Here is a 10175-nt window from a genome sequence, read left to right on the forward strand (position 1 = left end):
AGCAGTTTTTTGAAGATTAGCAATATTAGCGTTAAACCCATCATTTCCAGTAGGAGCATTAACCACATTCCTATTAATTATCCTTGACTACCTCATGGAACCTATTATCCCCAATCCAAATAGCTTCCCCCTCTCCTAGGATGAAGCTCAGTTAAAACAGTTATACGATTTAAGTTATAATAAAAATTGTGTTTTACCTAAGCAGCAACGAGTCTAATTCTCTAATCACTATTGATCAGCACCATGTCGAGGCTCTCTTTGATTCATCGGATTTGAAATCCCATTGCAATACAGATTCGTTGAAATTAGTATAACTTTTACCCGTCCAAATACGCCACAAGTCTTTGTGAAATGATATAATGACATAGTTTTCTAGCTTTTAAATCTAGATATATCTAGACATGAAGAGTTTTTTTTTTAAATAGTGGGTTCCAGTCACACCGAAAAAAACGATATCACCCGAACAGTATATGCCATTTGAAGTAGATCAAATTTTAGACAACATATAACGTTTTCATTTCAAAAAGTTGCAGTAACTGTGCGAAAAAAAATTCATCTAACTAGTAGTATACTACTAGTACGATACAACTATGACCCATGGTTTCATTCGCCTTACGAATGTTTCGGCATTTGGTCAAAAACAGTTTTAGTGTTTTGTCCAAAATGGATTAGGAGATTGGTAAGTAATTATCATCATTGTTGTTAAATACTCGTAGCTGTTAATACCGGAATTTTCAGTAAAATATTGCCACAAGAAATATTGTAATTTTACGAAAAAAAATTCTTAAGTTGAATCTATTCAAAGCCTTGGATCTGTTTCCAAAGAGGAGTTCCCAAAACAATCAGTCTCCTGTACTCTATTTTGTTTTCTTTTTTGGTAAGAAAATCCCATTTTTGATTAAAGTAAAAGAGAGAAGAGCATCCACGAGTAGGCATGTCAACGGATACCGATTAGCCGACATCCGATACCGATAATCCTTAGCCGTTACTGCTACCATCCGACATAGTGGTAAACGGATATCCGATACCGATAAGATAACGGATAATCCATTATTAACGTAACGGTAGTGGAACCGTGTATTTCCGTTATCCGGAAACATGCGTACTGCACGTGTAAATTCTTATACCTAGGGTTATTATGTTTGGTTTATCTCATTCTTCACTTCAGTTTTATCGACACAACAGAGAACTCAGAGAGAAAAATAGAGAAAACTAGGGATGCTGAATCAAGCATCATCTTCTCTACCTTAGAAATCATCATCTTCTCTGTGTGATTACTGATTAGAAACTAGGGTTCTCTTCTTCAATTTCCTTTGAGTTTAATTTCAATCTTCAAAACTCAATTTTCAATTTAGGGTTTCTGAAATTAGGGTTCACAATTTCAGATTTGTGAAATTAATCATGTCCCAAAGCGAAAGAGGAGCATCAAACCATGTTGGGTCTTCACAAAATCTCTCTTTTTCAGTTGCATCACATTTACCTGCTGCTGCTGCATCCAACCAAGTTCAAGCTTCTGGAGTGAATTCAACACCTGCTTCTATTACACTTGAAATTCGTCCTAGAGAAGAAGAAGAAGATTTAGAAGTAGATGAAGACCCAGTTATAGTTGAAGAGAAGAAAAAAACGCGCTCAGTAAGGTCTGATGTATGGGTTGATTTTGAAAGGAAGGTTGGAAAGAAGAAAGTAAAAGGTGGGAAGGAGGTTGGGGTACTGATAGCTGAATGCAAACACTGTCACAAGAGAATACCTTCTCCCAGTAACTAAGGAACCAGCCTCTTGCATTACCATGCCAAAATCTGCAAAGAAAAGCCTGACAATAAGAAAGGACAAAACAAGATTACTTCTGTCAAAACAGGTAATGCTCAAACCAAGTTAGCAAATTGGAAGTTTGATCCTGTTGTTACTAGGACACTAGTTGCCAAAATGATTGCTAAACATGGTTATCCAATCACTATAGTTGAGCATCCTTATTTTAGAGAGTTTGTTAAGTCTTTGAATCCTACTGCTAAGCTTTACACTAGGAATACAGTTAGGGAAGACATCATGAGACTAACAACTGAGTTCAAACTGCAATTACAAGAACAATTTGAGAATATTACATCTAAATGTAGTTTAACAACAAATATGTGGTCATGTAAGCATACAAAGGATGGTTATTGTTGTGTGACACTGCATTACATATATGAGGAGTGGAAACTGGTTAAGAAAACACTAGCATATACGTTAGTGCCATCACCACACTCTGGAGAGGTTCTAGCATCTGTAGTGAAATCAGTGTGTCTAGAATGAAACATAGATAATAAGCTTTTTGCTGTAGCTGCTGACAATGCTAGCTCCAACAATGTTATGATGGAACAGTTGAAAAAATGACTTGATAGCAAATACTGTTTAGTTCTTAATGGGGATATGTTCCAAATGAGGTGTTGTAATCATATATTGCACTTAACTGTTGGGTGGGGAATGAGAGTAGTTGTTCCATTTATAGATGCAGTTAGAGAGTGTGTAAAATATGTCAAGTCAAGTCAGGCTAGAAAAGAGAGATTTGAATGTGCAATTGCCCAAGTTAATCTTCCTGCTTCAAGGTCTGTCGGTTTAGATGTGGATACCAGGTGGAACTCCACCTTTAAGATGCTAAAGGATGTAATTTTTTTGAGACAAACTTTTGCTAGGCTAGCTGATTTGGATGATAACTTCAAGATACTACCAACCTCTAAGGAGTGGCAACAAGGAGTACACATATGTGAATGTTTGAAATTGTTTAATGTCCTTTCAACCAAATTTGCTGGGATTAAGTATCCCACAACAAATTTGTATTATAATGGGGTTCAAGAAGTTAATAGATGCATTAAGCTCTGGGAATCAAGTGAGCATGAGTATATCAAAGGCATGACCAAGAATATGACGATGAAATTTGATAACTACTGGAAAGAAAGTAACACTTTGATGGGAATTGGAGTTGTTTTGGATCCTAGGTACAAAGCTAGATGGGTGGAGTTTGTTATGAAGAGAGTATATGGTGTCAATCACTATCAAAGTCACTATAACAAATTTGAGCTTGCACTCAATGCTCTTTACTGTGCTTATGAAACAAACACCACAGTTCCAGATTATTATGATAGTGGAATGAGTTCAGTTGGAATGGAAATCTCTGCAGCTACAACATCATCATATGAATTTGGTTATGATGATTTTATTATGGAAAACAATGTCTTTGAGGTTCAGAAGTCAGAGTTGGAGACTTACTTAACAGAACCAGTTCTTCCTAAAGGCACAACCACTGAAGAAATGAGGTTTGGTATCTTAAGTTGGTGGAAGAATCATGCTCCTAAGTACCCAACTCTCTCAAGGATTGCAAGAGATGTATTGGCAGTTCCAGTGACAAGTGTAGCTTCAGAATCTATGTTTAGTATTGGTGGCAGGGTTCTCACATCTCACAGGAGTTCATTAGCTCAATACCTTGTTGAAGCATTGCTTTGTTTGGGTGATTGGCTGCCAGATCTCACTCTCAGTGACAGTGATAATTGTGTTACAGGTACATCTTAATCTTTTTTTTTTTTTTTTTTGCAATTTATTGGCTTATTGCACTGACAATGACATTTCCAGCTTAAAATGTCTAACACTTTTGATTTTTCTTTCAAAATACAGAAGTTCAGGACTAAGGAGTAAGGTAAATGCATTTGTAGATGCAGTTGGCACTTGGGACTTGGCAGAGGAGAATCTGGAGATGGAGGAGGAATGCATTTGCAGTTGTTGACTCAAATGGAGATGGAGATGTCTTTTTTTTTTGCAAAAAAAAACATGAAGATTATGAACTTGTTTTCTTGTGTGGCATGAACATCTGTATGTCTTTTTTTGGTGTGGCATGGATTTAGAACCTGTTTTATTGGATTTTAAAGCTGTTATGTGTACTTGTTATGTGTTTTTAGCCTGTTTTGTGGTTGTCCTGTGACATACCGGATGGCAGCGGAAAAATATCCGTTATCCGGTAAGTCCAACGTAACGGTAACGTTTTTGAATTTCCTATTTCCGCCGGAAATGAACGGATAATGGATATCCGCTAACTTTTAATGGTAACGGCAGCAGCAGCGGCATAGCCTATTTCCGTTACGTTAGCATCCATTGACAGCCCTATCCACGAGCAGCAAACCAATATCATAATAATATATATATATATATATATATATATGAAAAGAAGAAAAAACATAGAAAATGCTTTCCAAGTGTGTGTATGGATGGAGTAGGCCATTCCATCAAAAGTATCATCATCATCAACATATATTCATAGCAGCATCTCTTCAAATACTTAGAATTTCAATTTCTCAACTATTTTCCCATTTGCCGTGTTTCACTTTTTTCCTATTTCGGTTTCCTTTCAAACCAACTCTTCCCCTGTGAAGAAAACCAAAAACAAACAACATCACAAGAAGAAGAAGAAGGAACACATACTCTCTCTTCTTTGTTGCTTTTACTCATAAGGCAACTTCAAGAGGTAAACAAACGAACAAAAACCTAGGTATTTTCTTCTATCTTCTTCAATTTCTTCTGACCGATGGTTTCGTTTTCATCATGATTTTTTTTTTTTTTTTTTTTGAATTGATTAGAGATTTCCCCCTTTTGAATCTAGTAAGTTAAAGAAGAAACTGTTGAAATTTAACAAGGTTTCAAAACTTAGGGCATGGATGGTGGAGTTTTTATGCTCTTCTCTGTTTGATTGATTTTTGCCTTTTGAATTTTCAGGAGTATTTTTTTCTTTCTTCTGTTTATGTTGTTGTTTGTGGGTGGAAATTATTAGGCAGTGATTTTTCGTTATTAGTTATGGATGGAGGTTCCAATTCTAGATTAACTCGTTAGTCATCACCCAGTTTGTTCAAAGAAGGATTTCTCTTGGAAATAATCGTTGAATTTACAGAAGGAAATGAAGAATTCGTGACATTTTCTACTCAATTTTTGGAAAATTACCTGGTTTTAGGTAATGAGGTTTGTTCTTGAACAATAAGGATGCAGTTCAACTTTATATTTGCTCATGCTCCGGCAGTATTAGGCTTTCTGTATAGCGTTTTGTTTGTGAGAGAAAAGTGTTACTGGCGGAGTTCAAATCTCTATTATTTAAATAGAAACTTGAACTATTGTTTCTGCTCTGTTTGCGAGAAAATATTGTATTTTTTTTTTTCTGTTGGGGGTTCTCCAGGATTTGTAGGGAACTGTCTGTTTTGTTGGCTTAAAATGGGTTTTGTTCAATTTGAATTGAGTTAGTGAATTCCATTAAGTTTAGCTAACAGTTATTTGTTGTTCTGGGGTTCCCCTTTCGTGAAAATGAATTGGGGTTCTACACTATTGTTTATCTTTGTTTTTAGGTCATGTTCTTTCTCACCGCTAAATTAGTCTAGTTATAGTTATTTCGGCACCAAGGGTGCCACGTTTTTAACAAGTTTCACTATGTTGTATGTAGATTGATTGGGTCTTACTAGAATGATGAGGTCATCTGAAGAGGGGTTAGGACAGCACAGAGCCAACTCCGTCCCAAGCGCAAGGGAGGACAGTGAATATGTAAGCTTGGTTGTGTCAAATGGACCAAGAATAGTTGAAGGTGATTATGTACAGCGTCCAGCAGAAATAAGAGTTAGAGATCACATCTGGTGGATGAAAGTCATACTATGCGTCATTCTTTTGATATTGTTGGTGATAGTCTCTTTTAAGTGGGGTATACCATTTGTGCTCGAGAAGGTACATCTATCCTTGCTGTTGTTCTTTCTCTTAGATTCTGTTGCCTTATTTTTCTTGTTCTACTGCTGCTCTATTTTAGTCATCGAGCTAGGTTTATGACCACATTAGTATCCATGAAACCTACATTCATAGTGGGATAGTTGGACAACATGCTCACACCTACAAACAAATTAGAACAAAAAAGATAAGAAATGAAACTTTCTCGAACTTGTGTTTCCAATAATAGGCCAGGTTAACTTGTATTATCATGAAGGGTTGGATAACCTAAATCCTTTTCTTGTTTTGCTATTGTCTTGTTTTGTAGATTCTCCTTCCGGTCATGGAATGGGAAGCCACGGCCTTTGGGCGGCCAGTCCTTGCTTTTGTTCTTGTTGCATCTCTGGCACTTTTCCCTGTTCTTTTAATTCCTTCAGGGCCCTCTATGTGGCTTGCAGGGATAATATTTGGTTATGGTCTAGGGTTCGTAATAATCATGATTGGAACTACTATTGGAATGACCTTGCCTTACATGATTGGTCTACTTTTCCGCGAGCGTATCCATGTGAGTTATTGCTCTGTACTGCTTCCGCTCATTTCAGAATATGTACCCAGTCATCCTCATTTGTTTTACATCTCCTTTCATATATATATTGATCTATCTCAAAAAACTCTTTAGCAATGGTTGAAGAGATGGCCCCAACATGCGGCCGTAATTGCAGTAGCTGGGGAAGGAAGCTGGTTCCATCAGTTCCGCGTGGTTGGTCTTTTCAGGGTCTCACCATTTCCATACACAATTTTTAACTATGCCATTGTGGTAACGAAGATGAGATTCGGGCCGTATTTATGCGGGTCTATTGCTGGAATGGTACCTGAATCATTCATTTACATCTATAGGTCAGTCAGGAGTTTACTATATTGTGCTTCTTTTCCTTTCATTTCTTCCTAGTATATAGATTTTTGGGAATTCCTATGGATAACTGGTATCAAAATTCTCAAAAGATGTGGCATGTGACTGCAGTGGGAGGTTAATAAGAACATACACAGATGTGAAGTACAGGAACCATCACCTGACAACAGTGGAGATTGTCTACAACACCATAACCTTCATAGCTGCAGTCATTACCGTGGTTGTTTTCACTATTTATGCGAAGCGAGCCTTAAATGAGCTCCAAATGTCAGAAAGAGAGGTCTCCACGGCAGGCAACCATGGTACTTTTGAAATGGAGAAGCTTCCACTTGAAAGACCAAAACAGCTGGATGGTATCTCACCCTCTCTTCATAACCTATAGTTTTTTCTACAGGAGTAGATAAATACTGTAAAGAATTCATGGTAGGAAGGAATGTTTTGTTATGGCCTTAGTGTTTATAAATTACCTTGGGAAAGAGAGCAAATAGGAGTCAGTTTTCTTTTTCTGTTAATGGATGCATACAAAAACAGCATATTGATTGATGATGACATTGATGTGAGAATTGAGAAATGAAGATAGAAGGAAACTGAGTAGCTATCCTGTTTCTCTGTAATCATTTAACCCAACAACAGCTCTTTCTTTCTTTCTTTTATATTCCCATAAATCCATCTTGTTTTTAAGTTATAATTTTTCAGAACCCTGGTAGTGGACTAACAGGTATCTTACAACTCTCTCTATAAGCCTAAGTTCACGGGTTTTCTTCACAAATTCTGTTTTGTCTGACTTGTATGTCTGCATGTGCTTCATTATCTATGGCTATGGGTACATAATGTTAGCAGTTTGAGTAGTAGTGACAGACTGAAAAACACCTGGGGAAGAGGATATCTTGATTCTTGCCTGAACTCTGATCTGGAGCTGGGGTGTCTCATAATGAAATGAAGACGGGCAGTTGTTAAGTTTCAGAGAGGCCCAAATACTCCCCTGTCTGTTAAAGTGGATGAGAAAGATGATGCACTACACACATAAAGACATATCTGACAGCTAATTAGTTGGACACCCTCTTTAAAAACTCATGAGAAAATGAGAGTTAAATTTCTTGCAGTGAAAATTGGATATAGTACCAAGTTCGCTAAGAAAGAACCACCGAATAGGTAAAAACTCTCATTGAAATGAGTTTTTCTAAGCACCATCCAACAAACCAACTATATTTGTACTAAATGAAAATTGGATATATTTGTTGTTTCTTACTTGTTTGGGTTTCTTTGGATTTAAGCTTGAATTCAAACACCTGAATCTGTTCAATTCTGAACAAATGTATGTTGTTTGTTTTCCCTCCTTCCCTTTCCTGAAATCCTATCAAACCCCAACTCCACCTACACTTCTACATATCCACAAGCACCATCCTCACCAACTTCTCAAATTCTGTGTCTTCATTCTGGCATTACACCCTGTCTTCTCCATACCCCACTTACTTGTGTGTTCCATCACAGCCACTCACTTACAGCTAATTTGCAAATATCCATGCCAAATTTCCATGGTTGAGTTTTTGAACCCAATTGGATCAACAACATACAGGAGAAGACCAAATTTCATTAACAAGAACAAATATATGAGAAACACACATGATTTCATTGTATAACTTCATAAAGAAAACAACCCCCACTGGATGGGTTTAGGGTTTGAAAAATCAAAATCTAAAGGTATCAAATAATATCTAAGTGGACATTGCATTGTTTAGAGAAGAAATCATTGTTCTCAATAAGAGCTTTAAACATCTCATAAGAAAAGTTTGGACTATTTGGATCACTTGTTTGTATAGGAGATGATGAAATTGGGGATGAATCCAATCCTTTTTTCTTCTTCTTCTTCACATAACCACAACACATGTAACAAGAATTTATCTCTATATCAGTATTAACAGTAGTTATACTCTTGTTCTTACCTCCAGAAGCAGAAGGATTTGTAGAAGAGGAATTGAGATTGTTGTTGTTTGAGGAAAGTTTCTTGACTTTTGTGAAGGGGAAGAAGAGAGTAGCAAGTTTAGCCTTTTTGCTCACTTTTCTTTTATTCTTTCTTCTTCTTTCTCCATTGATTTCTTCATCTTGTTGTTTTTTGATGAGAAAGGATTCTTTTTCTTCATCTGCTTCTTGCTGGTGAATAATACCTTCCTCTTCGGATCTCCTCTCCATGTCAGAAGACATGAAACCAACTCAATACCAATACAAAAACAAATAAATTAATTGCATGATAAATACAAGAAAAAAATATTTAAAAAAAAATAAAAAATACCAAAAATCAGAGCATAAAAGTTAAAGAAATCATCATGATTCGTTTAAGAAGAAGAAAATCTTTGATTCGAGATTGATTACGGTGGAAAAACATTAGGGTTCCTAATTCCTAAAACCGACCGAGTAGGGAAAAGTTGTTTTTGGATCTATGTATATGTGTACCTGATTTTATTTTCCTAATATTTTGGGGAATAATGTTGGATTAACTCAGTTTTTTTTTAAGACTCAGCAACGTAAAAAGTCATGTTTAATCTAACTCGATCGACAAATTTATTACTAATACGTCTCAAACATTTGTTACTTGTGTAGTTGTATCTTTTTCGCCGACGCCACACTCTTTTTACCCACAGCGGACTACACGTAAAAAGACCCTTTCTTTTTTGTCTAGTCAGATATATATATATGTGATATGTCGGCAATCGGCATCCACATTTGGTTGGGTTTCTGCTTCGGTAATATTATATTCCTCTGCGGTTGCAAACTTGCTAGTTTCTTTTTCTTTTGTAAAATCAAAGTACCTTTTCATTAATGAAAGTTTAAGGGTATAACGAGTTCGGACCGAAATTATAAGAATACAAGAGAATATAACGCATAAATATAATATCGAGAAATCCGACAAGTGAAAAAGAAGGATTACCGGAGTAAGATAAATACAAGTATGAACTAGAACCTAGTAGATCGGAGAAATAATAGTTTTTCTCGTAATCAAATTCCAACCATTTTGTTTATTTTTCTTCTTTATAAAGATGTGCTCCTAAAGTAGGAGCGATTTACTCAAATCTCTTATAGTTAGTGATGAAGATTTCGTTGTCAAATCATCTTTGGTGAAAATTCCAATGAAGATCTTGTCACTGGATAAGCAAAGATGAAGATTCCAGTTAAGATATCGTCGTTGGAGACAAAAAAAATGAGGATTTCGTCAATGGAGAACACCACTAGTGATCTAAAAACCAACCAAGTAACCAAGAATGGTCAATAAAACCTAAATAAATCACTTGAAAAGAGGAGGCGGAACCACCATAAGAGGATAAAACTCACCAAAAGGTAAGAGAAAACGATGAAAAAACTAACTAAAAGCAAAGAACAATATGAAAACAAGTAAATAGAATGAATATCTCGCTCATATACGGCTCAAAAGGGACCAGATCTGAGCAACATTGGATGCCGACAAGTTTTTCCTTTTTTCTCCCGTAGAAAGCTAAGAGACGAGTGAGAGCAAGATAAAATTTGTTCATGAAATGTAATTTTTCATGAACATGTCGGAATAGTATTAACT

The 10175-nt window shown here is 36.2% G+C and overlaps 1 protein-coding gene across 3 annotated transcripts; it reads left to right on the forward strand.

The window, feature by feature from the left end:
• Nucleotides 1-4215: 4215 nt before the first annotated feature.
• On the forward strand, nucleotides 4216-7291 carry LOC113347102 (TVP38/TMEM64 family membrane protein slr0305-like). 3 transcript variants are annotated; one of them, XM_026590691.1, is made up of 5 exons: nucleotides 4216-4513; nucleotides 5450-5724; nucleotides 6029-6265; nucleotides 6380-6597; nucleotides 6722-7291. In XM_026590691.1, exons 2-5 carry the CDS (start codon nucleotides 5470-5472, stop codon nucleotides 6990-6992), a joined length of 981 nt encoding a protein of 326 aa, XP_026446476.1. In that variant the 5' UTR covers nucleotides 4216-4513; nucleotides 5450-5469; the 3' UTR covers nucleotides 6993-7291. The 3 variants fall into 3 exon arrangements, with proteins under 3 accessions (XP_026446476.1, XP_026446477.1, XP_026446478.1); XM_026590692.1 differs by having other exon boundaries at nucleotides 4216-4489; XM_026590693.1 differs by lacking the exon at nucleotides 4216-4513 and adding an exon at nucleotides 4651-4969.
• The last annotated feature ends 2884 nt before the right edge of the window (nucleotides 7292-10175 follow it).

Source organism: Papaver somniferum, chromosome 2, assembly GCF_003573695.1.
Source record: "Papaver somniferum cultivar HN1 chromosome 2, ASM357369v1, whole genome shotgun sequence".
In the NCBI taxonomy this organism is placed as follows: domain Eukaryota; kingdom Viridiplantae; phylum Streptophyta; class Magnoliopsida; order Ranunculales; family Papaveraceae; genus Papaver; species Papaver somniferum.